Below are 21,491 nucleotides of genomic sequence, written 5' to 3' on the forward strand. Positions count from 1 at the left end.
ATGTGTAGTGTAGTAATATCTCATTTATTTTTTTCGAATATGTTCCACAAATGACATTCACTACTCAAATTGTAGTAAACTAGAACTTGCTATTTTTTATTCATACGACCCATTTAATCGCCAAAGCATACTCGTCGATCAATCCAGCTATGATCATCGCAGACAAGGATCTAGCAAAGAAACGATTGATCAACTTACTTTTAAATAATGGGTACATCCCGAGTGGTGCCAAAAGGCTGCTTTGTCTCTTGTGCGATGTTTAGCTGTGGTCAACCCACTTACGATCCCGAATTTCAGTTTTTATCGGCCTCCACTGATTATATTCGCCAAAATCATTTAGGAAAAAAATCGCCTATTTAGATAATCACTGAATTCTGTGGAATTTCTGAAAGAACTCGTAAAGGAATTTACAAAGGAATTCCTAAATGTTTTTTGAAGGCATTTTCGTAGAAAGCTCTAAAGAAATTCCAGAAGATAATCCCAAATAATTTTCCGAGACAATTTTTTAGCACGGCATACATAAACAAGGCATTTACGATACGCAGCAAGCCAACGCTCCATTAGTTCATTCGGCTTTCTTTTTCACTCGTCCATAAAACGATAGTAATCACGATACTCTTGAATTGTTACTTTTATTATTAGCCTTTCTTGATTATGTATACCGTGTTCCTTCAGAGGAATTGCCAAATTAAAATCCAAAGGAATTCCTAAAGAAGTTTCCGAAGGTATTTTTAAATAAGTTTTCTAAAAGAATTCTCAAAGACATTGGATGAATTTTCGAATTTCGATTTATTGAAACAATTTCTAGATGAACTTGCGAAGGAATTCCTGGAGGTATTTCCTAAAAATTTTTTACAGTAATTTATGAAAAAAGCGGTAGGCCACCAATAGTTTCTTATATAAAGATTTTTCGCTTTTTTGAATTGATTATTTTGTTGCTCGTTTGTTTTTCCTGGAAATTAATGTAAAGCACCTGGAAAATTTTTTACAGATAGGTAGACACCCTGAAAAAGTTTGTTTTAGAGTGAATATATAACCCTTACTTAGTGTACGAGGAAGGTAAAAAAAAACCCAAGGCAATGCAAAGTGAGTATAGCTTAAGTATTTCGCAAAACAAGAAAAACAGATTTACAATTTAATTACGATTTTGGAGATATTGATCATCCTGGGGACAGTTCCGTGGCCTTTGAAGGAGCCTACAAAAGTATCAAAATCATTTCACAAACCACCGCAAAATGGTTTCAGAAGCATTCAGCATTGTGTTAAACAAGAATAAACTTAATGTTCAGTTATGATTTTGAGAATATTGGTCATCCTAAGGGGTCGTTCAAAAATGATGTCACAAGTTTCAGGGGGTCTAAGATTTTGTGACAGTACATGTACTAGGTATACAAAAAAGCGCGACAGAGGGGGGAGCGGGTCTAGAAATCCCAAAAAGTAGTGGACGTCATATTTGAATCATCCCTAAGGACAGTTTCGAGGCCCTTTAGTTAGTTTCCCGGAAGTAGCAAAATTGATGATTTATTAATATTTAGCATCTTAGGAGAAAATGTTGTTATCAAAAAAATTAAAAACCATGCCAAAACTGATATAAAATAGCAGAATTTTCGGATACAAAGAAAATCATGACTTCTAATTCTGGGGCTATTGGCCACTCTGGGAACTGGGAACAGAGGCATCAAAATCGGCCATTTTCAGAAAATCAAACCTTTTTACATCCAGGCTTGTTACTGCCCCAATCATATTTACTTAATGCGGAAAACATCTCTACTCACCCTCAGGGGGTTAAGCTCAATCAAGCGACTGTGGCTCTCGTATGGCAATATTCGAATTTGCCATCATTATAATACGGGCTCCAAAAACCAGATCTTCTGGATGCTGAGGTTGCTCCCTCATGAAAATTTTCGGGGAGATACAGTCTGGAGCAAGATGAATACACCACTAGGTGTTCCAATCTGCTAAATTCACGATTCAGCCATCTTGGATTTTAGTATGCACGGAAGAAAAAAAGTACCTAAATTGAGTACTTTTAAACTCACTTTTGAGTTATTTTTTCTCTTCGCTTTCATCCACTCTTTCTTTTGTTGTCAAAAACAAAAGATCCAAACAATCCAACGACGCCAGTTCAATACGGGAAGCCAATTTTGAGTTTTATTACCTGAGGTCGAAATTGAGTGAATTAAACTTAAATTTGGGTCACTAAATTTTCCGTTGGGTACTTTTTTAACATGGGAGTAAAGGCAAACTACTTCGACCCTACTTACTCAATTTTGGCTTCCCGTACGGATGTTCGAGGTTGGGTGAATTAAACTCACTATTGGGTAGTTTATTTCTTCCGTGTGGGAGAGCCAGCCGGTTTGTTTTCGTTTTGCACTGAAAATGAATTTTTCATCCCCGCCTTTTTCTCTTCCATAAACTTGGCAGATTGGAGCACCTAGTAGTGTATTCATCTTGGTCTGGAGAGTGATAACCATTTTTCGCTTACTTCGATTGCCGTAAACAGTTGGTTTGCTTCTTTCATAACCTGGCCTTTTCGTGTCATCACAAATGCAGAAGGGAATTGCCAAACAAACGTTGCATGGAAAAGAAGAAGCATAAAGATGATATTCGAAAAAAAATTGCGCGGAGATGCATACTAAGAGAAGTTTTAAACTTTTTTTAAAAATGCTAGAAGCAATTTGATTAGAAACGGTTAGCAGTGCAGGGTTGGAAATTTCTTGTACTGTGTATAAAGTGCAATATCGCTAAATAAAATTTTAAATCGAAATGATGTGGTTATTATACAATATAACAAATCTCCGACCCCGTACTGCTAACCGTTTTTTTTTAAATTGCTTTTAGAATTTTTAAAAAGAGTTTCAAAATTTTCTACGTATGCCAACCCGTGTAATTTTTTTCAAACATTATAATCTTTTCTGTTTCTTCTTCTTCATGCAATATTAGACTGCCAATAGCTTACGTGGAATAAGTAACCTAATACATACATTAAATCAGCGTGGCCCTCCTTAGCCGTGCGGTAAGACGCGCGGTTACAAAGCAAGACCATGCTGAGGGTGACTGGGTTCGATTCCCGGTGTCGGTTTGTGATTTTCGGATTGGAAACTGTCTCGACTTCCCTGGGCATAAAAGTATCATCGTAACAAGCATTGAAAATATGTAAATAGAAATTTCTTCTAAAAGGCATGATTATCGATCTAAATCTAAAGCTAGCTCCAACGAAAATAGATTCTCCCTTGAACCGAAAAAAGCTTCCTTTTTGGTCTCATATTATGGGATGAAATATGGACTATTTTTGATTTTGTTTCGGAACTAAACTGCCGTGAATCGCATATCTGTCCCATCTTTGCTGGGTTTCCTATGCATATGGGACAAATATACGATTCACGTCAGTAAAGCTTACATTTCGTATCTGATGAAGTATGGAACTTCATCAGTTGGATAGAGTTTCAGTGAAGTAACAAGCGAGTTCAACCTGTTATCAACGGTGGTTTTATCATTTGTATTGTAGTGAAACAGGGTCATTAGGAAAGAGAAGTTAGAAGTGAGAAGTGAAGAAGGTAGAAGGAATAAGTAAAAAAGAAGGAAGAAAGAAAAAGGAAAGAGGAAGAAGAAAGAAGGAAGACGGGAGAAGAAAGAATAAAGAAGGGAGGAGGAAGAAGGAAGAAGAAAGATGGCTAGTTTATTCTGTTATCAAGGTCGTCGCTCTTGCTCGGGTGAGCATGATTCATCACAACGGTGATGCCTAAATTAACAATTGATCTTTGTCGTCATTTTGCTCAATCGATTCTTTATTTTATTCACGGTCAACTTTCCCAAAGTTCCCATTTTTTTACGCCATTAAATATTAAAAAATAAAAAGTGGTGTTTTTTTTTTCAAGATTAGCCTTACGTTTGCCCGACTTTGAACGAACATCGGGTAAATTTTTCAGGCCGGTTAACACGTGCAGCTCGTTTTCGGTTTTTGTTTTCAATTTTTTTTTAAATAGTTAGAGTGTTAAAAAAAATGTGTTCCTCGGAAAAGTTGCCCTTAAATAAGCCAGAGAATCCACTGGGGCAATAAACCAGATACTATTTTTAACGGGAAAGGTCAATATTTTAAACTTTTGCTTTTATGTTAGTAAACCTTTCTATTTCCCTCACAAGTAAAATGCTCCAAATGTTTAATCGTTCAACAACTTTTTGTTCAGTTATAGTCGCTTATAAATAAGCTTACTCTTAGTTCGATTTATCCCTACATCGGGATCAACTGGTCTATTCCGAAGAAAACTAATACAATTTATTTTCTCTACATCCCACACCGTTACATCACATGAAATGAAAAAAAAATGATGATAAAACAGCCCGAGTCCGACGGGTCCCGGTCCGGATCGTCTCTGTCGCTACGTAATATCGCCGGCAATGAGGGTGCCGCCGCTGGCAACCCCCAAGTGCAAAGTCCCACGCACCGAGGTGTGCATCGAAGTATATCGGCATCGAGCACAAAACCTAGCAGACGGGCCTCCAGTGGCGGTGAAACCTTACGTAAGTACTTCCATCCAGCAAAGGAAGCGGTACGATGCCTCCGATGCTACGGATTCCCCACTTCACCCGCCCATTTGGATTCGCTTACCACAACAAGATACACATACATATGGGATGACGTAGCGGTAGACAAGTACATTTACACTGTTGCTAACACTAAACCCCCCTATTTACTAATCCTAAAAAAAAACAATCGGCAAACAGCGAAACACCTCGCGAGCGTTCTCGCGGCAACAAAAAAGGTGACACTTTCGAAGCAAAAGGGTTGTTTGAGACCGTGACGTGCGCCGCATGGTGGCACGTTCGTAGGTCGTTCAAAACTCCCCTGCTGTAACATAACAACACTCCCAGCTAACACACTCCCGCGCCCCAAATCCCTATCCTCAAGCGAAAGAAATTTAAAATTTGAACCCTAGTTACTAACCACTTCTCCCAATAGCTGCACCGGGCATGATAGTATAATCGGGAAAAATTTAGAAATTTTCCAACGCTTCATTACAGGTGTCGGACCGACAGCAGCAGTGGCCGCAGCCGCGGCAGCCGCCGGGGGTGGTGGCGGCGGCGGAGGTGGTGTCGGTGGCAACAACGCCACCGGTACCAACTCGGCAGCAGCCGGTGCATCGGCGGCCAGTGGGCCCGGTGCCGCAGCGGTCAACAACTCCGCCAGCAGTAATAATCACAGCTCGGGGGCCAGCAGTGGCACCTCGGAACGGACGTCAGTGTAAGTGGCGGGAGGGTTTGATGGCTGAAAATTAAATGATGCCTAACACCAGTAACTATTTAATACTGATTGACATTTTTTTTTCATTTGCGTAGTAGCAGTAATTTCAAACGACAGAACACCATAGACTCAGCCACCATGAAGGAGAACACGGCCAGATTAGCCGCACAAAACCAGAGGCCGGCGTCGAGCATAACCAAACCAATCACATCGGCAGATAATTGTAAGTATTCGGGTATATTGAAGAATTCGAATTCGCGATAATTAGATCAACGAATAACGAAACCTCCCCCGCTTTTCCAACTCCAGCATCGATCTCGAGCCCGGCGAAACCGCGTACCACCAGTACGACCACGGGCAAGTTCGACCCCAGCAACGGCAACCGGACGGTTGGGCCCAGTGCCGGCGGCATGATGCCAAGGCGGTCCACGACGCTGTACGAGAAGACGTCCTCGACGGAAAAGACAAACGCCACCACGGATAACACGTACGTATTGCTCCTTGGCGAGAGATTTTCCTATATTGCGATTAGGTTTACTTTTTACTTAGATTTAGCTCTACTATAGTTATAGCGCCCTTCTGCTCATCATAACCATTCAAGAGTTATCGAAAACCAATTAATTGGCCACATATTGCTAGGGGATTTTCTTTTGCTTTTAATAAATTCTCAAGATGTTCGGGTCTCCTTTAGGTTCCAAATTAGTAAAGTGATTTTATTTGCATTCTGCGTGTTGTTTATAGAATACCAAACAACAAAACATTGAACGTAATTTTCTTACCTTTTGGAATAGAATAGTATATTGTTAGACTAGTTTTCAATTCAAATAGTTCCGAGACTTTTATCTTTCATGTTACGCTAATCTGATTGTCTAAGCATTATCCAGGGTGCGTTAAATTATTTACAGGAAAAATAATAATTGCATTTTCGTCTTTGGTTTCCATTCCGCTATTGCGCTGTACAAAGAGTAGCCCCCTTATTATCATTTAGCCAGTGATTTCTTCAGACATTGATGTTACCCATATCGTTTTCTCATTTGAAATATTCAAAATTATTGTGTAGTACCCATCGGACTTGATTTATAAGCATTTTACCCATAACAACATACGCTCAGATCCTAATATTGTCGCTTTTGTTTTGCCAATAGAGACAAGTAACTTGCTAATCACCAACTACGATGTATAATAATGACGACCGAATGTATCCAATCGATTTTCTCTTTTTTCTCTCCCCTTTTTATCTCTTTTTCTATTAATCGAAATGACCTAACCCTCATTAAAAACCGAAACCATGTTACTCGCGTAAAACCATCACCTTCCTTCGATTTGAACCGCCCCTCCTCAAATGACGCCACCGCCTCTGATTCACGAACTTTGCCACGCTCCGCTAAAAAAAATTCGACCACAAACCCAAAATTGTCGCATCGTCAACAAAACAACCACAACACGCATCATCAATCACACGCAACACCATTACGCGCCAATAACAAAAAAAAAAAACACCACCACCCAAACACAGCTTCATTGGTCCGATTCCGGAATTCACCCGCGGCAGCTCGGCCGGGGCGGGCGGTGGCAAAGGTCACGTGAAGAGTGCGTCCGTATCGAGCCCGGGACCGTCGGCCGACAGTAGTGCCAACAGCGCCGCCACAACCGATCCCCTCCGTCAAAGGTACATTTGCTTGCTCGATCGCGGCCAGCCACCAACCAACCGTGTTCATACATAGGTCGGCGACCGGCGCGAGTGTCCCACGATCACTCTTTCTTATCTATCTCACACTCTTTTTGTTTCTAGTTTTTTTTTTCTCTTTGGTTTAGTGTTGCTCTTTTTCGTTCACGTTTTGGTTTCCGTTTGAGGTTCTCTCGACGACACTAGGTCACACCTGTATCCTCGTTCACTTTTACATAGTATTTCTGTAAACATTTTTCTTTTAGTCACCTTTTCTGAAAATATTTCTATCAGTAGACACCACCTTCATTATACTGTCCAGTCTGTTGTTCATCGTTCACTGTGTAAACAAACGCCATCCCCTTTGATTTTCATTTATTTTAGTTGAAAAATCGTTCTCTTTTTAGTTCAGCCCGAATTGATTTTTCACATATGTTAAGTTTGTAGTAGTTCCATTTGTAAATATAAATAATTTTGAGCTTCAAAAAATTGCTAGTAGAATTAGGACATGCGTCTTTTTTTTATTACAAAAAAGCAGTATTTGAACTGTGAATTTTGAAAATGTTTAGCAAAGGATCTTAGACTGACGTTTATTTAAATTTTTAACTTGTAATGTAACAATCTTGAAAAAGATCATCTATAGTCAGCCGAAACGTAGAAAAGTAAAATACTGACTTTTTTTATCGGCTATTTTTTTCTTTTTTAAAAATTTGCTTTGGAGCAATTGCTTTCTATTGAAATTGGCATAATTTAAATCCAGTTTTTGTTCCGTAGTAGAATAGAGTTTGAATGGTGGTAATGTTCCAGAGGAAGACAATATTTCGGATCAATTTAAGAATGTCAGTTGAATCTTCTATGCAGAGAATATCTTTCTAGTAGTGTGTCTCGCAATACGCACGACTGATGCTTAGCGCTTGTAAAATGGTTTGCAAAATTTCAAGATATTTTAGTCATAATATAGCTGTTGATACTATTGAAATCTTTATGCAAATCAAAAAGAGTAGTTGAAGAGTTTGTATTTGAATTGTATAATGCCTATATGCAAATGTAACGGTTATTTTTTATAAAAGTGAAAACTGTGAATTATTTCTCCTGCAAATTCCGAAGATTTTTCATGGAAACTCCGCAATCATGGAAGAATTTCTTTTAAAAAGTTTGAATTACTTTCCATTGCAGTCCCGATAAATTTTCCGACAAATTAAAAAAAAATCCAAATTTAAATGATTTTTCTTGCGCTAATTACAAAGATTTCTTTGAGAAAATTTTATTCTTTAAAATTTTCTTGAGAAAATTCTGAAGAATTTCCTGCGAAAACTACAAAAAAAATTTCAGGAAAAAATTCCGAGGAAAAGCCGAACAATTTCCCAAAGAATATAAAAAAACCGGGGAATTTTTTCCAAGAAGATTGTGAACTATTTCCGGAAAAAAATCCGTTAACTTTTTCCGAGGGAAATCCCAAGGATTTTTCGAAAATTTGCCGAGAAACTTCCGAAGAATTCTGGAGGGAATTTTGAACATTTTCCAGAGAAGGTAACAAAGAATTTTCTGAAGAAACTCCAACGAATTTTCCGAGAAATTTTTCCAAGGAGTTTCAAAGAATTTTCCTGATTTTTCGACAAATTTTCCATTCCAAAGAATTTTCCGAGAAAGTTCCGAATAATTCCTGAGAAAAAAAAAATTCGAGGAATTTTCAAAGAGTTTTCTTTGGAAGTTTTTAAGAATTTTCCGAGGAAATACCAAATATTTTTCTTAGGAAATTCCGGAAAATTTTGCTTTTTAGAGAATTTTCCGATGAAATTCCAAACATTTTCCCAAGAAAATTCATAAAAACTTTCCTAAGATGTGTCCAATAATTTTTCGAGACAATTCCGTAGAATTCTCGAAACAATTTCCCGAAGAGATTTCGAAGAATTTTCCAAGGAGATTCCAAAGAATTTTCAGAGGAAAATATTTTATTTCAAAGATTTTTCGGAGAAAATTCCGAATAATTTTCCGATAATTCCGAGGAAATTCCGAAAAATTTTCCGAGAAAGCTCCGGAGAATTCTCGAGGAAATTCTGAACATTTTATTGAGGAAATTCCAAAGAATTTTCTGGGAATATTCCAAAGATTTTTTGGAGATACTTCCAAAGAATTTTCCGAGGAAATTCTGAAAAGAAATCCAAAAAAAAATCAAAATTACTTTCCGATGAAATTCCAAAGAATTTTCCGAAAAAATTTCCTCAGAAATTCCAAAGAGCAAATTAAAAAAAAAATCGTGGACGAAGACGAAGATTTTGCGGAGGAAATTACGAAGAATTCTTGAAACTTTTTTCGAACTTCCAAATAATTTTCCGAGAAAGTTCCGAAGAATTCTCGAAAAATTGCAAAGAATTGTCCGAAGAAATCTGAAGAATTTCAAAAGAAAATTAAAAATAATTTTTTGAAGAAATTCCGAATAATTTTCCGAAGAATTTTCCAAATAAATAAATTTCAAAGAATTTTCGAGGAATTTCCAAACATTTTCTCGAGGAAATTCCGAAAAAAATCCATTTCAGAGAATTTTCCGAAGAAATTTCATACATTTTCCAGAGAAAATTTCGAAGAACTTTTCTCAGTATTTGCCAATAATTTTTCGAGGAAATTTCGAATAATTTTCCGCAAATGTTCCGAAAAATTCTTGAGAAAATTCGGAATAATTTTCCGTGGAAATTCGGAACAATATAAAAATCCCAACTAAATTCCAAAGATTCCAAAGAAAGAAATTTCGAAGATTTTTCGGTGGAAATTACGAAGAATGTTCCAAAAAAAATTCCTAATAATTTTCCGAGGAAATTTCGAATAATTTTCCGAGAAAATTTCAAATAATTATCCAAAAAAAATCCGAAGGATTATCGAGGAAATTCGAAACAATTTCCCGAGGAAATTCCGAAGAAAATTCGAAGAATTTTCCAAAGAAATTCCAAAAAAATTCGTAACCAAATTCCAAAGATTTTCCGGAGGAAATATTTCATTTAGAGGATTTTTCGGAGGAAATTCCGGAGAATTTCCCAAAAAAATTCGAGGAAATTTCAATTAATTTTCCGAGAAAATTTCGGAGAGTTCTCGAGGAAATTCTGAATATTTTCCAGAGGAAATTTCAAAGAATTTTCTGAGGGTACTCCAAAGAATTTTCCGAGGAATTTTCGAAGAATTTTCCGATTTTTGGAAGAGATTCCAATCATTTTCTCAAGGAAATACGGAAAAAAATCCATTCCGAAGAAATTCTAAAGGAGGAACTTGTGGAGGAACTTTTTTCAAGGAATTTTTCAATAATTTTCCAAGAAAGTTCCGAAGAATTCTCGAGAAAATCCTGAATATTTTTCCGAGGAAATTCAATTTTTCCGAGAATTAAAAAAAAAATTCCGAAGAAATTCTAAAAATTTTTCCGAGGAAGTTCCGAAGAATTTCCCTCATTTCCCATTTGCGGAGTAAGTTCCAAACATTTTCTCGAGGTAATTCCGAAAAAAATTTCTCAACTTTTGCCAATTATTTTCCAAGGAAATTCCAAATTATTTTTCGAGAAAGTTCCGAAGAATCCTCGAGAAAATTCTGAATATTTTTCCGAGGAAATTCCAAAGAATTTTCCAAGAAAATTCAAAATTAAAAAAAAAAATGTTTCCAAAGAATTTTCCGAAGAAATTCTAAAGATTTTGCCGAGAAAGTTCCGAAGAATTTCCCACATTTTCCCATTTCCGAAAAAAATTCCATTTCAGAGAATTTTTTCTCTATAAAATTTCAAAGAATTTTCCTCAAATTTTGCCAATAACTTTCCGAGGAAATTTCGAATAATTTTCCGAGTATATTCCGGAGAATTCTCGAGGAAATTCTGAACATTTTCCTGAGGAAATTTCTAAGTATTTTCTGAAGAAATTTTCTAAGAATTTTCCGAGGATTTTCTGAAGAATTTTCCAAAAAAAATCAGAATAATTTGCCGATGAATTTCCCACAAAAATTCCAAAGAATTTTCCGAGGAAATTCCTAACATATTCCCAAGAATAATTTTCCAAGAAAGTTCTGGAGAATTCTTGAGGAAATTCTGAACATTTTCCCAATTCCAAAGATTTTTTTGTAGAAATTCCGAATAACTTCCCGAGAAAATTTTGAAGAATTTTCCATGAAAATTCAGAATAGTTTTCAAAGAAAATTCAGAATAATTTTCCGATGAAATTCCGAAGAATTTTTCAATGAATTTCCCACAGAAATTAAAAAAAAATCCGAGGAAATTTCAATCATTTCTAGGAAATAAGGAAAAAAAAATCATATCCAAAAAGTTTTCCGAACAAATTTCAAAGATTTTGCGAAGAGGAATTCCGAAGAATTTTCCAAAGAATTTCCCAAAAAATTTCCGAGCATGTTCCAAAGAATTCTCGAGAAAATTATGAATATTTTTTCGAGGAGATTGAAAAAAAAATCCGTTACAAAAAATCCAATACAATAGCAGATAGATTTTCTGAGGAAATTCCGAAGAATTTCCTAAAGATATTCCGAAAAATTTCCCAAAGAAATTCCAAATATTTTCTCGAGGAAATTAAAAAAAACATTTCATCAATTTTTTCAAGGTTAATTTTTTTTCAAACTTCCATTTACTTCCACTATAATCACTAATGTATCATCAGATACGTATTTCGTTTTCTACTTGAAAACTTCTTCAGTGTTTTGTTATCGATAACGATGTTTTTGTAGTCGATAACAAAACACTGAAGAAGTTTTCAAGTAGAAAACGAAATACGTATCTGATGATACATTAGTGATTATAGTGGAAGTAAATGGAAGTTTGAAAAAATTTTTAACCTTGTAACATTTTCCCCTAAGACGCTCAACATTAATTATTTCAATTTTTTCAAGGAAATTCCAAACATTTTCCGAGGAAATTTAGAATAATTTTATGAGAAAAATCCTAAGAATTCTCGAGGTAATTCGGAACAATTTCCCGAGAAAATTCAAAAGAATTTTTGAAAGAATTCCCCAACCAAATTTTAAAGATTTTTCCGAAGGAATTTCAAAGAGTTTTTGCATCCGAGCCTAGGGCTGAAAGTCTCGTAAATAAAGACATAAAAAAAATTCGGAGGAGATTCCGAGGAATTTTCCGAAGAATTTCCCAATAATTATCCGAAGAAATTCCGAATAATTTTCCGAGAAAGATCCGACGAGTTATCGAGAAAATTTTGAACATTTTCCGAGGAAATTCAGAAGAATTTTCCAAGGAAATTCAGAATTCCGAAAAAATGTTCATTCCAAAGAATTTTCCGTAGAAATTCTAAATATTTTGCGAAGAAAGTTCCGATGAATTTTCCAAAGAATTTCCTAATAATTTTCCGAGAAAGTTCCGAAGAATTTTCCAAAGAATTTCCAAAAAAATTTCCGAGGAAATTCCAAACATTTTCCATTCTAGAGATTTTTCAAGGAAATTACAAACATTTTTCTGGGAAATTTCCGAAGAATTTTCCAAAAATTTCCCTAAGAAATTTCAAAGAATATTCCTAGTAGTTTTCTCGAGGGAATTTTTGAATTTTTTGAAGGAAATTTAGAGGAATTTTTCAAAGAGTTTCTTAACAAGGAGGAAATTTCAAATAATTTTCCAAGAAAGTTCCGGAGAATTCATGTGGAAATTCTGAACATTTTTCCGAGGAAAATTCGAATTCTAAACATTTTTCGGAGGAAATTTCGAAGAATTTTCAAAAGAATTTTCCGATTTACGAAGAATTCTCGAGAAAATTCTGAAGAATTTTCCAAAGAATTTGTCAATCATTTTCCGAGGAAGTTCGAATATCTTTTCGAGAAAATTCCAAAGAGTTCTCTAGGAAATTCGGAACAATTTCCGAGGTAATTCCAAGGAATTTTCCGAGGAAATTCCGAATAATTTTCCAAGGAAAAAATTCCAAAGAATTTTCCAAACAAATTCCAAAGATTTTGCGGAGGGAATTCTGAAGAATTTTCCAAGAAAATTGCAGATAAATTTTCCGAGGAAATTCCGAATAATTTCCCAAAGAAATTACAAATATTTTCTCGATGAAATTTAAAAAAATACATTCCATCAAATTTTTCAAGGAAATTCCAAACATTTTCCTAGAAAATTCCGAAGAATTTTCCAAAAAAATAATTTTCCGGGGAAATTTTGAGAAAAATCCAAAGAATTTTTTAAGGTAACTAGGAATAATTTCCCGAAAAAAATCAAAAGAATTTTCCAAGGAATTTCCTAAGAATTATGCAACCAAATTTCAAAGAGTTTTCGCATCCGAGACGAGCCAGCCTAGGGCTGAAAGTCTCGTAAATAAAGACACTAAAAAAGAGTTTTCGGAAGAAATTCCGAGGAATTTTCCAAAGAATTTCCCAATAATTTTCTGAGAAAATTCCGAATAATTTTCCGAGAAAGATCCGAGGAGTTCTCGAGAAAATTCTGAACATTTTCCCGAGAAAATTCCATAGCATTTTCCGCGGAAATTCTGAAGAATTTTTCGAAAAATTTCCCAATAATTATCCGAAGAAATTCCGAATAATTTTACAAGAAAGTTCCGGAGAATTCTTAAGGAAATTCTGAACATTTTCCCAATTCCAAAGATTTTTTGTGGAAATTCTGAATAACTTCCCGAGAAAATTTTGAAGAATTTTCCATGAAAATTCAAAATAATTTTCCGATGAAATTCCGAAGTATTTTTCAATGAATTTCCCAAATTTCCTAAATTAAAAAAAATCCGACAAATCAAACATTTTCCCTAGGAAATAAGGAAAAAAATATATCCAAAAAGTTTTCCAAACAAATTTCAAAGATTTTGCGGAGGGAATTCCGAAGAATTTTCCAAGGAATTTCCCAATAAATTTCCGAGCATGTTACAAAGAATTCTCGAGAAAATTATGAATATTTTTTCCGAGGAAATTAAAAAGAAAATCCGTGTAAATTCTGAAGAATTTTCCAATACAATAGCAGATAAATTTTCCGAGGAAATTCCGAAGAATTTCCTAAAGATATTCCGAAGAATTTCCCAAAGAAATTCCAAATATTTTCTCGAGGAAATTAAAAAAAAACATTTCATCAAATTTTTCAAGGAAATTCCAAACATTTTCCGAGAAAATTTCGAAGAATTTTCCAAAAAAATTGCAAATAATTTTCCGAGGAAATTTTGAATAATTTTATGAGAAAAATCCTAAGAATTCTCGAGGTAATTCGGAACAATTTTTCCGAAGGAATTTCAAAGAGTTTTTGCATCCGAGCCAGCCTAGGGCTGAAAGTCTCGTAAATAAAGACATGAAAAAAATTCGATGAATTTCCCAAAAATTTTCTGAGGAAATTCCGAATAATTTTCCGAGAAACATCCGAGGAGTTCTCGAGAAAATTCTGAACATTTTCCCGAGGAAATTCCATAGCATTTTCCGAGGAAATTCAGAATAATTTTCCAAGAAAATTCAGAATTCCGAAAAAATGTTCATTCCAAAGAATTTTTCGTAGAAATTCTCAATACAGGTATACCTCGATTATATGGACTTTTTCGATGCAAAAAAGTCCATATAATCGAATTTTCCATATAATCGAAGCAAATTTTTTTTTTCTCTAAATAATTTTGACCATAATATAACCAGACCATTACGCTCTAAATTTAGAAAAATTGGTATCGAATTAGTTTTCAGTAGCAGGAACAACCAACTGAAGACACTACTTGGAAGCACAAAAGACCCCGTTGACGCATTAGGAAAATCTGGAGTTTATAAAATATCATGCCCACACTGTGACAAAATCTACATAGGACAGACAAAACGAACACTAGACACGAGGTTAAAAGAACATTTGGCAGAAGTAACTAAAGCAAACAAAGACACTGAAAAAGGTATACATTATCATTTCAAATCTAAAGTAGCCGAACATATATTTAACGAAGATCATCAATTAACCAAAGACAACATATCACTTCTCAGACAAATACAAAATCCTTGGAAACTTGGAAACAAATAAACTTACTTAACAAAGATCAAGGAAACGGATATACCTGGCTGTTTAGATTACTACCCACGGGACGACGACGAATCGGTTCAAGCGACATGCCCTAATTTTTTACCTACAGTTATACCTACACACCATATTTAAAGTTAATGAGCAATGTTTTTCTTCAGTCGATAACAAACACTGAAGAAGTTTCCAATTAGGAAACGAAATGCGTATCTGCTTGTTGATACATAAAAAAGTTAATAGTGGAAGTAAATGGAAGAATAATAGTTTTTTAACCTTGTAGCATTTCCCCTAAGACGCTCTAAAATATTTAATCATTTAATCATCGAAATTTGTGTTACACGATGAAATAAGTCTTAAAAGTTTAGAGAAAATATCCATATATTGCCTTACAGTCTAATCCGCATGTTTGGGCTCATTTTATGATAACTCAGTAGATTATGATTTTCTATAAGACGTAACCTTTATTTCAGCCGCTAGTTTATAATATTACGTTAGTAATGAAGACTTCGCCCGGCTCAATGTGAGCACACTAATATACTTATTAACGAATTCTAACTACAGTGCCTTCCTGTATCAGCAACAAAGCAAACACTGAGTGTTCGAGAAAGGTATATGTTAGATTCAAAAACTGGCTTTATATAGAAGGACTGACACTTGTCCTCTTTTGATTTGATCGCAGCAAATTGAAACCGATGGAAAATTTTGTCGTATTGTCTCCTATTGAAAATTGACCGGATTGGACTATGGGCTCAGAAGATATGGCCAAAATGCATTTGTTTATGCAAAAATCGCGTAGAAACAGTCTCATTTTTCTGACACTTATCTTTAAAAGATCTCTTTGCAACAAGTTCCGTTTGATTGATATTCTTAAATAGAATTTAAATCAATGTAAATAAAGGGGCTCTGGCATATTTACAAGAACCAATTGGCATTTCCCGCCAAAAAATGTATCTCGTTTTATTGTTCAAGTTCAACTTTTTCACAGAACTCATATTTTAGTATCAAAAAAATCTTAACCAAAAAAAATTCAAAATCGGGCGAATGTTGAGCCAAGCTTGGAAACCAGCACTATTCGTCAAAAAGTATGGCGTCAAAAAGTATGGGTTCTTTGGGAAAGTTGTCCTCAAAAAATTGAAGAATCGATTGAGCGGATAAAAATTGTTGACGGGAAAGGTCAATTGCACAGTGCACCTACACCTGCTAAGTGGAATATTAAAGGATAAATTGTTATGGCTATTTTGGACTATGTTCGTATATTAAAGCAGGGCTGTATTTTGCAACGGGTTTTAAAATTCAAAACGACGCACAGTGGCGGGCCCTCATAAAAATCCCGGACAAAACTTGAGATTGCATTCAAAATTTCACCACCGCGCGCTGTTGTATTTTGTACAACACTAACGAAAAATACATCGCTCACATTACACAGCATGAACGAGTTTGCATGAGCGTTTCAGGATCACGCTTTGCTGAACGGTTTAGCAGCAATTAATTTAAGAACTGCTAACAAGAACATTCTGAAGATATTAAATTTATTTTCCTACCGTTGAGCGTCAGTATAATCTTTAAGCCTTGTGCTGAACAAACGTGAATACCAGGATATTCGACAACATTTATTTAAACATAAAGACTGCTCGAAGAGTTTTCAGTTGTTTACATTCAAATAATTATCAAAGTTCGTCCAGAAAAAATAATACCAGGTTTGAAAACCATTTGGAACTTTATGTATCACATATTGAAATAAACTCTTCCAATTTCGTGGATACACCTAAAAAATCAGTCTCAGTGGGTCCGATTTGCTGGATGTTAATGCATCATCCGTCCTTCTATAATTAATTCCGTGCACCAAAAGCAGAAAAAGGTTGGAAGCAAAGATCTAACAGCTGAATATAACAATCTCATCTTATCACTTACTCCGCATACTGTCAGTCTGACAATTCACTTCACGTTTTCGTATGGCAGAGATCATCAAAAATACGCATTATTTTCACCACCTATTTGTAAGGACGTGGCCGTGGCTGTTGCAGATTAAATAATTGTATATTTATCATTATATACAATGAAATTTTCCAACGCGAAAATGGTAAATCAATCAAGTCAATCGAACATATGACTCAGAGTGCATCTCCCTCCATATATAAAATCACAACATGCCTTACGGGCCTTTATTTGCCCCAATGTACCATAATAAATATAGAATCAATGTAAAATATGACTTACAATATTCAACATCTTTTTAAAACCCCAAAACACAAAAAAAATTGAGCGAAAAAAAATGTCCATATAATCGAGGTAAAAAGTCCATATAATCGAAGTCCATATAATCGAGGGTCCATATAATCGAGGTAAACCTGTATTTTGCGAAGAAAGTTCCGATGAATTTTCCAAAGAATTTCCTAATAATTTTCCGAGAAAGTTCCGAAGAATTCTCGAGAAAATTCCGAAGGAAATTTCAAAGAATATTCCTAGGAGTTTCCGAACAATTATCCAAGGAAGTTTCAAAAGTTTTCTCGAGGGAATTTTTGGATTTTTTGGAGGAAATTTCGAGGAATTTTCCAAAGAATTTCTTAACAGGGAGGAAATTTCAAATAATTTTCCAAGAAAGTTCCGGAGAATTCATGTGGAAAGTCTGAACATTTTTCCCAGGAGATCCCAAACATTTTTCGGAGGAAATTTCGAAGAATTTTCCAACAAATTTCCGAAGAATTCTCCGAGTTACGAAGAATTTTCGAGAAAACTCTGAAGAATTTTCCAAAAAAAATTGTCAATAATTTTCCGAGGAAATTTCGAATATTTTTTTGAGAAAGTTCCAAAGAATTCTCGAGGAAAATCGGAACAATTTCTCGAGGTAGTTCCAAAGAATATTCCAAGGAATTTCCTGAGAATTTTCCAAGGAAATTCCAAAGGATTCCCCAACCAAATTCCAAAGATTTTCCCGAGAGACTTCCAAAGATTTTTCGGAAGAAATTCTGATGAATTTTCCAAGGAATTTCCGAATAATTTTGATGAACTTCAAAATGAAATCCATAAAAAAAAATCAAGAAAATTATTGTAAATTACAGAAGAATTTCCTGTGGAAATTTAAAGGACGTTATTTTACTAATTTATTATGGAAATTTATATGCAACAGTCGTGAAGTGCTGTCGACGTGACACCAAAAAGACTGTCGCCGCCGAGCAAAATAATTATAACAAGCGTAGTCGTCGAATTTTAGATGGGCAAAAACCTCTAATCTTATTGTTAAAAATAAATCTAATGGGTTTTCAAACAATGCAAATTCTTACTATCTATATTATAGTTTTCATGAATCCTTATTGGTATCTGAAAAGATTTCCAATAGCATTTAGGAACTCCTAACAGTCGACTGTTAAGGACTGCGACCTCAAAGGATTCCGAGATTCAAAAACAGACACAAAGGTATTAATAATTCCGAATCGTGAATACTTTTCGAAATGTCTTCCGCTGGTTCTATTTCCATTTGAATTGATTTACTTTATTTGCATATAATTTTCGATTGTTTTGAGCTTAAGAAAAGTACACTAGAAGCTACAACTTGTATGCACTTCTACTCCATCTCTCATCGTTCTGCACATCCAATCTAAAAGCTTCCATAGTTTCTGCACAAATCATCATGCGTACTGTAACAAAATTCATCTGGTGCTTCAATTAGGTAATAGGCATCCTTTCCAACTTACCTAGTTCCAGCACTAGCGTTGATGATATCGATTAGGACACAGCCATTGCGCTAAAACGTTTTCTCCCGACCATCTACGAAAACAAAAATCAAACAAGCCACTGAATGTTCATTGTTTTCTTCTCTCTTCTCCGAACTATCGACTATATCTCCGTTGTCTCGGGTATACACACTCATTAAACGTTGAATCGAACGCGTGCTCACCCTCTTCTGTTCTGAATCGAAACACTCATATGTAAACCTAATCGCCAAATTACGCGAAATATACCCTTCGAATAACCACGATCGGTGAGTGCTAACTGTCATTGTACATACTTCAAAAATCAAAACAAAAAAAAAATAAACTAAACTAAAACTGTGGAGTCTCAGAGTTTTCTTCGTTCGTTAGGCTCTCTTACAATATGCTTTCTCACTATTTTCGTCTTGTTCGTTCTTATTTTTTCGATTCTGCTTAACCGATTTTTGTTTCTAACTTTACTCTTTTGTCTGATTTGTATAAAATTTCCTTTTCTGTAGTGAAATTTACCGTTTACTCTATTGTGATCTGATAATTGTTGATGAACGTGGCATGATGCTAATATGCTAATTCGTGTTAATCGAATCGAGTAATTACCTTTTTCTTTCGTTAAGCTACCCATTCACGACACGAGAATATTTCCTCATTTCTTTGCATGCTTCATAATCGTTACCTCGAAACCATGATACATTTTTCGACCATTCGCCATTGTAGGAAATGTTGAGCTCTACTTCTATGTGATTGGCATATTCGATCGTTTGCGTCATGATTGATTTAAAAATGATGCTTCTGGTGCAATCCAAGGGGACAATAATAATACCGGGGAGTAACTGATGGAAAGTTCAACAGTTAGGAAACTGTGTGTGTTGAGCGTGACTTAATTTGAATTCTATTTTTGGATAATGGGTCGATATACACCTTGGGTAATAGTCATTGCGTGTCGACTTTCTCTTTCAATTATTGACTTGTCCGGTTATAGAATTTTTCTAAAATTAGTTCCAACTAATGACCATCAATTATTTCTATCATTTTTAACTCATTGTCGTTCAGTTGTGGTTCTATCTGTATACACGGGCTTGATTGATTTACATTTTTCCTATGATACATGACGTAACAATACGACTGTCATTCCTTTTCCTTATGGTTTTCCTCTGTTAGTTTTTCTGCATCGTGTCTGATTGATGGTCATGTCGCTTGCAACTATAGAATAACGGGAAGCGTTTACTGATTATTAAACAATGAGTTACATGGCAATCGTGGCCATTTATTGCCAAGGCTAATCACCTGCTCGTTGATGTATCATACTCTCGTGGGGGATTTCCCGTGTATTGAGTCATTAATAGGTAAAAAGAAACTGATTAGAAATTATTTTTATTGATGCTATCATCCTCAACCTCAACTTGATGGGAGTAGCGTATTAAGCAGCTGATCATGACAAACCAACAACCAAGTTCAAAGGTAAAGATATAAGTAAAGATATGAGTAACATTTTTCAGTTTGCAACGCTATTCTGGTTTCTTTGGGACTTCAGAACCAGTGACAATTATCTTACATCCCATTGCTTTGGAAAAATCTGAACTATCAGTTCACTGACGGAACTGAGTTGCAACACGTGACCCACCAAATTGAATATTTATGCGTATTTTGGGTATTTTGATACTCACTGAAGAGGTTTTCAATAGAATTCCTAGGAAGATTAAGGAGGCATCCCTTACTTTGAACACTAATTCATACACGTTTCTCTATGTTTAGGCACATAATGCGTGTAACTCTATCGAAAGATGAAAGTAATCCTAATCTTTGAATAAATGTACCAAACAAATCATACAATTGAAAATGTATTGAACATTTATTTCGAAGAAAAACCTGCAGAATTTCCGAAACAATTCCTGGAGAAATCTAAGAATTTATTCGGGAATTAGCAAATGCTTTATAGATTCTTTTGAGAATTATTTCTGAAATTCTTCAGGAATGTATTTAAAAAATACAAAAATTACTAAACTAAAAGCGATTCCAGGAGAAACTTCCAAAGGAATTTTTGAATAAATTTTCATAGGAATTTCCGGAGGGTTTGCCAATGGAATCACTAAACAAGTGTCCATATGAGTGTAATTTTCTAAATATTTTTTGGAAGAATTTCCAAGATTTTTAATGGAATTTCCGGATGAATTCTTTAAGAAATTCCCGAAGGAGAAGCTGAAGGATTTTTGCTAGAGGAATTTTCCAAAGGTATTCTCGAACGATGTCCTTAAAGAATTTTCAAAAATTCGCCGAGCGGATTCCAAAATGAAATTTCGAATCGATTGTTGAATAGATTCCAGAAACAATTTCAAAAGCAATTACTATGGAAGTTTTAAATGAATTTCCGAAGGTTCAAAGGAACTTTTAGAAGAGATGCTAAAAGAAACTCCGAAACTTCGGAGGAATTTCCGGAGGAGTTACTGAAGGAGTTTCCAAAGAAATACCTGGAACAATCTCCTTTAGGAATTGCAGAAATAATTTCCGAAGCAATTCTTTAAGAAATTTAATCCCTTTAAAGTAGGCTTCCGCGCCTCTTGATAAGAGGCTTTTCAGCCTCTTGTAGAGAGGTTTCTGCGCTTCTTGAAGGCGGTTTTCGAGCCACTTAAACGGAGGCTTCCTTTGCATCTTGAAGGGACGCTTCTAAACCTCTTGAAAGAAGAATTCCGAGCTTCTTGAAGCGAGGCTTCCGAGCCTCTTGAAAGGAGGCTTCCGAGCCTCTTGAAAGGAGGCTTCCGAGCCTCTTGAAAGGAGGCTTCCGAACCTCTTGAAAGGAGGCTTCCGAGCATCTTGAAAGGAGGCTTCCGAGCCTCTTGAAAGAAAGCTTCCGAGCCTCTTGAAATGAGGCTGCCGAGCCTCTTGAAAGGAGGCTTCCGAGCCCCTTGAAAGGAGGCT

The 21,491-nt window shown here is 35.4% G+C and overlaps 1 protein-coding gene across 17 annotated transcripts in view; it reads left to right on the forward strand.

Annotated features, from left to right (window-relative positions):
- Positions 1-21,491, forward strand: part of LOC134223425 (serine/threonine-protein kinase MARK2-like) — a 448,377-nt gene that overhangs the window by 371,961 nt on the left and 54,925 nt on the right. For 8 of the 17 annotated variants that reach the window (XM_062702579.1, XM_062702562.1, XM_062702563.1 and 5 more), the window contains exons 8-12: positions 4,341-4,521; positions 4,999-5,242; positions 5,338-5,465; positions 5,552-5,729; positions 6,759-6,911. In XM_062702579.1, the coding sequence (XP_062558563.1) occupies positions 4,341-4,521; positions 4,999-5,242; positions 5,338-5,465; positions 5,552-5,729; positions 6,759-6,911 (884 nt within the window). The remainder of the gene's footprint in view (positions 1-4,340; positions 4,522-4,998; positions 5,243-5,337; positions 5,466-5,551; positions 5,730-6,758; positions 6,912-21,491) is intronic. The other 9 variants (XM_062702572.1, XM_062702573.1, XM_062702567.1 and 6 more) reach the window with 3 other exon arrangements.

Source organism: Armigeres subalbatus, chromosome 3 (assembly GCF_024139115.2).
Source record: "Armigeres subalbatus isolate Guangzhou_Male chromosome 3, GZ_Asu_2, whole genome shotgun sequence".
Lineage (NCBI taxonomy): Eukaryota > Metazoa > Arthropoda > Insecta > Diptera > Culicidae > Armigeres > Armigeres subalbatus.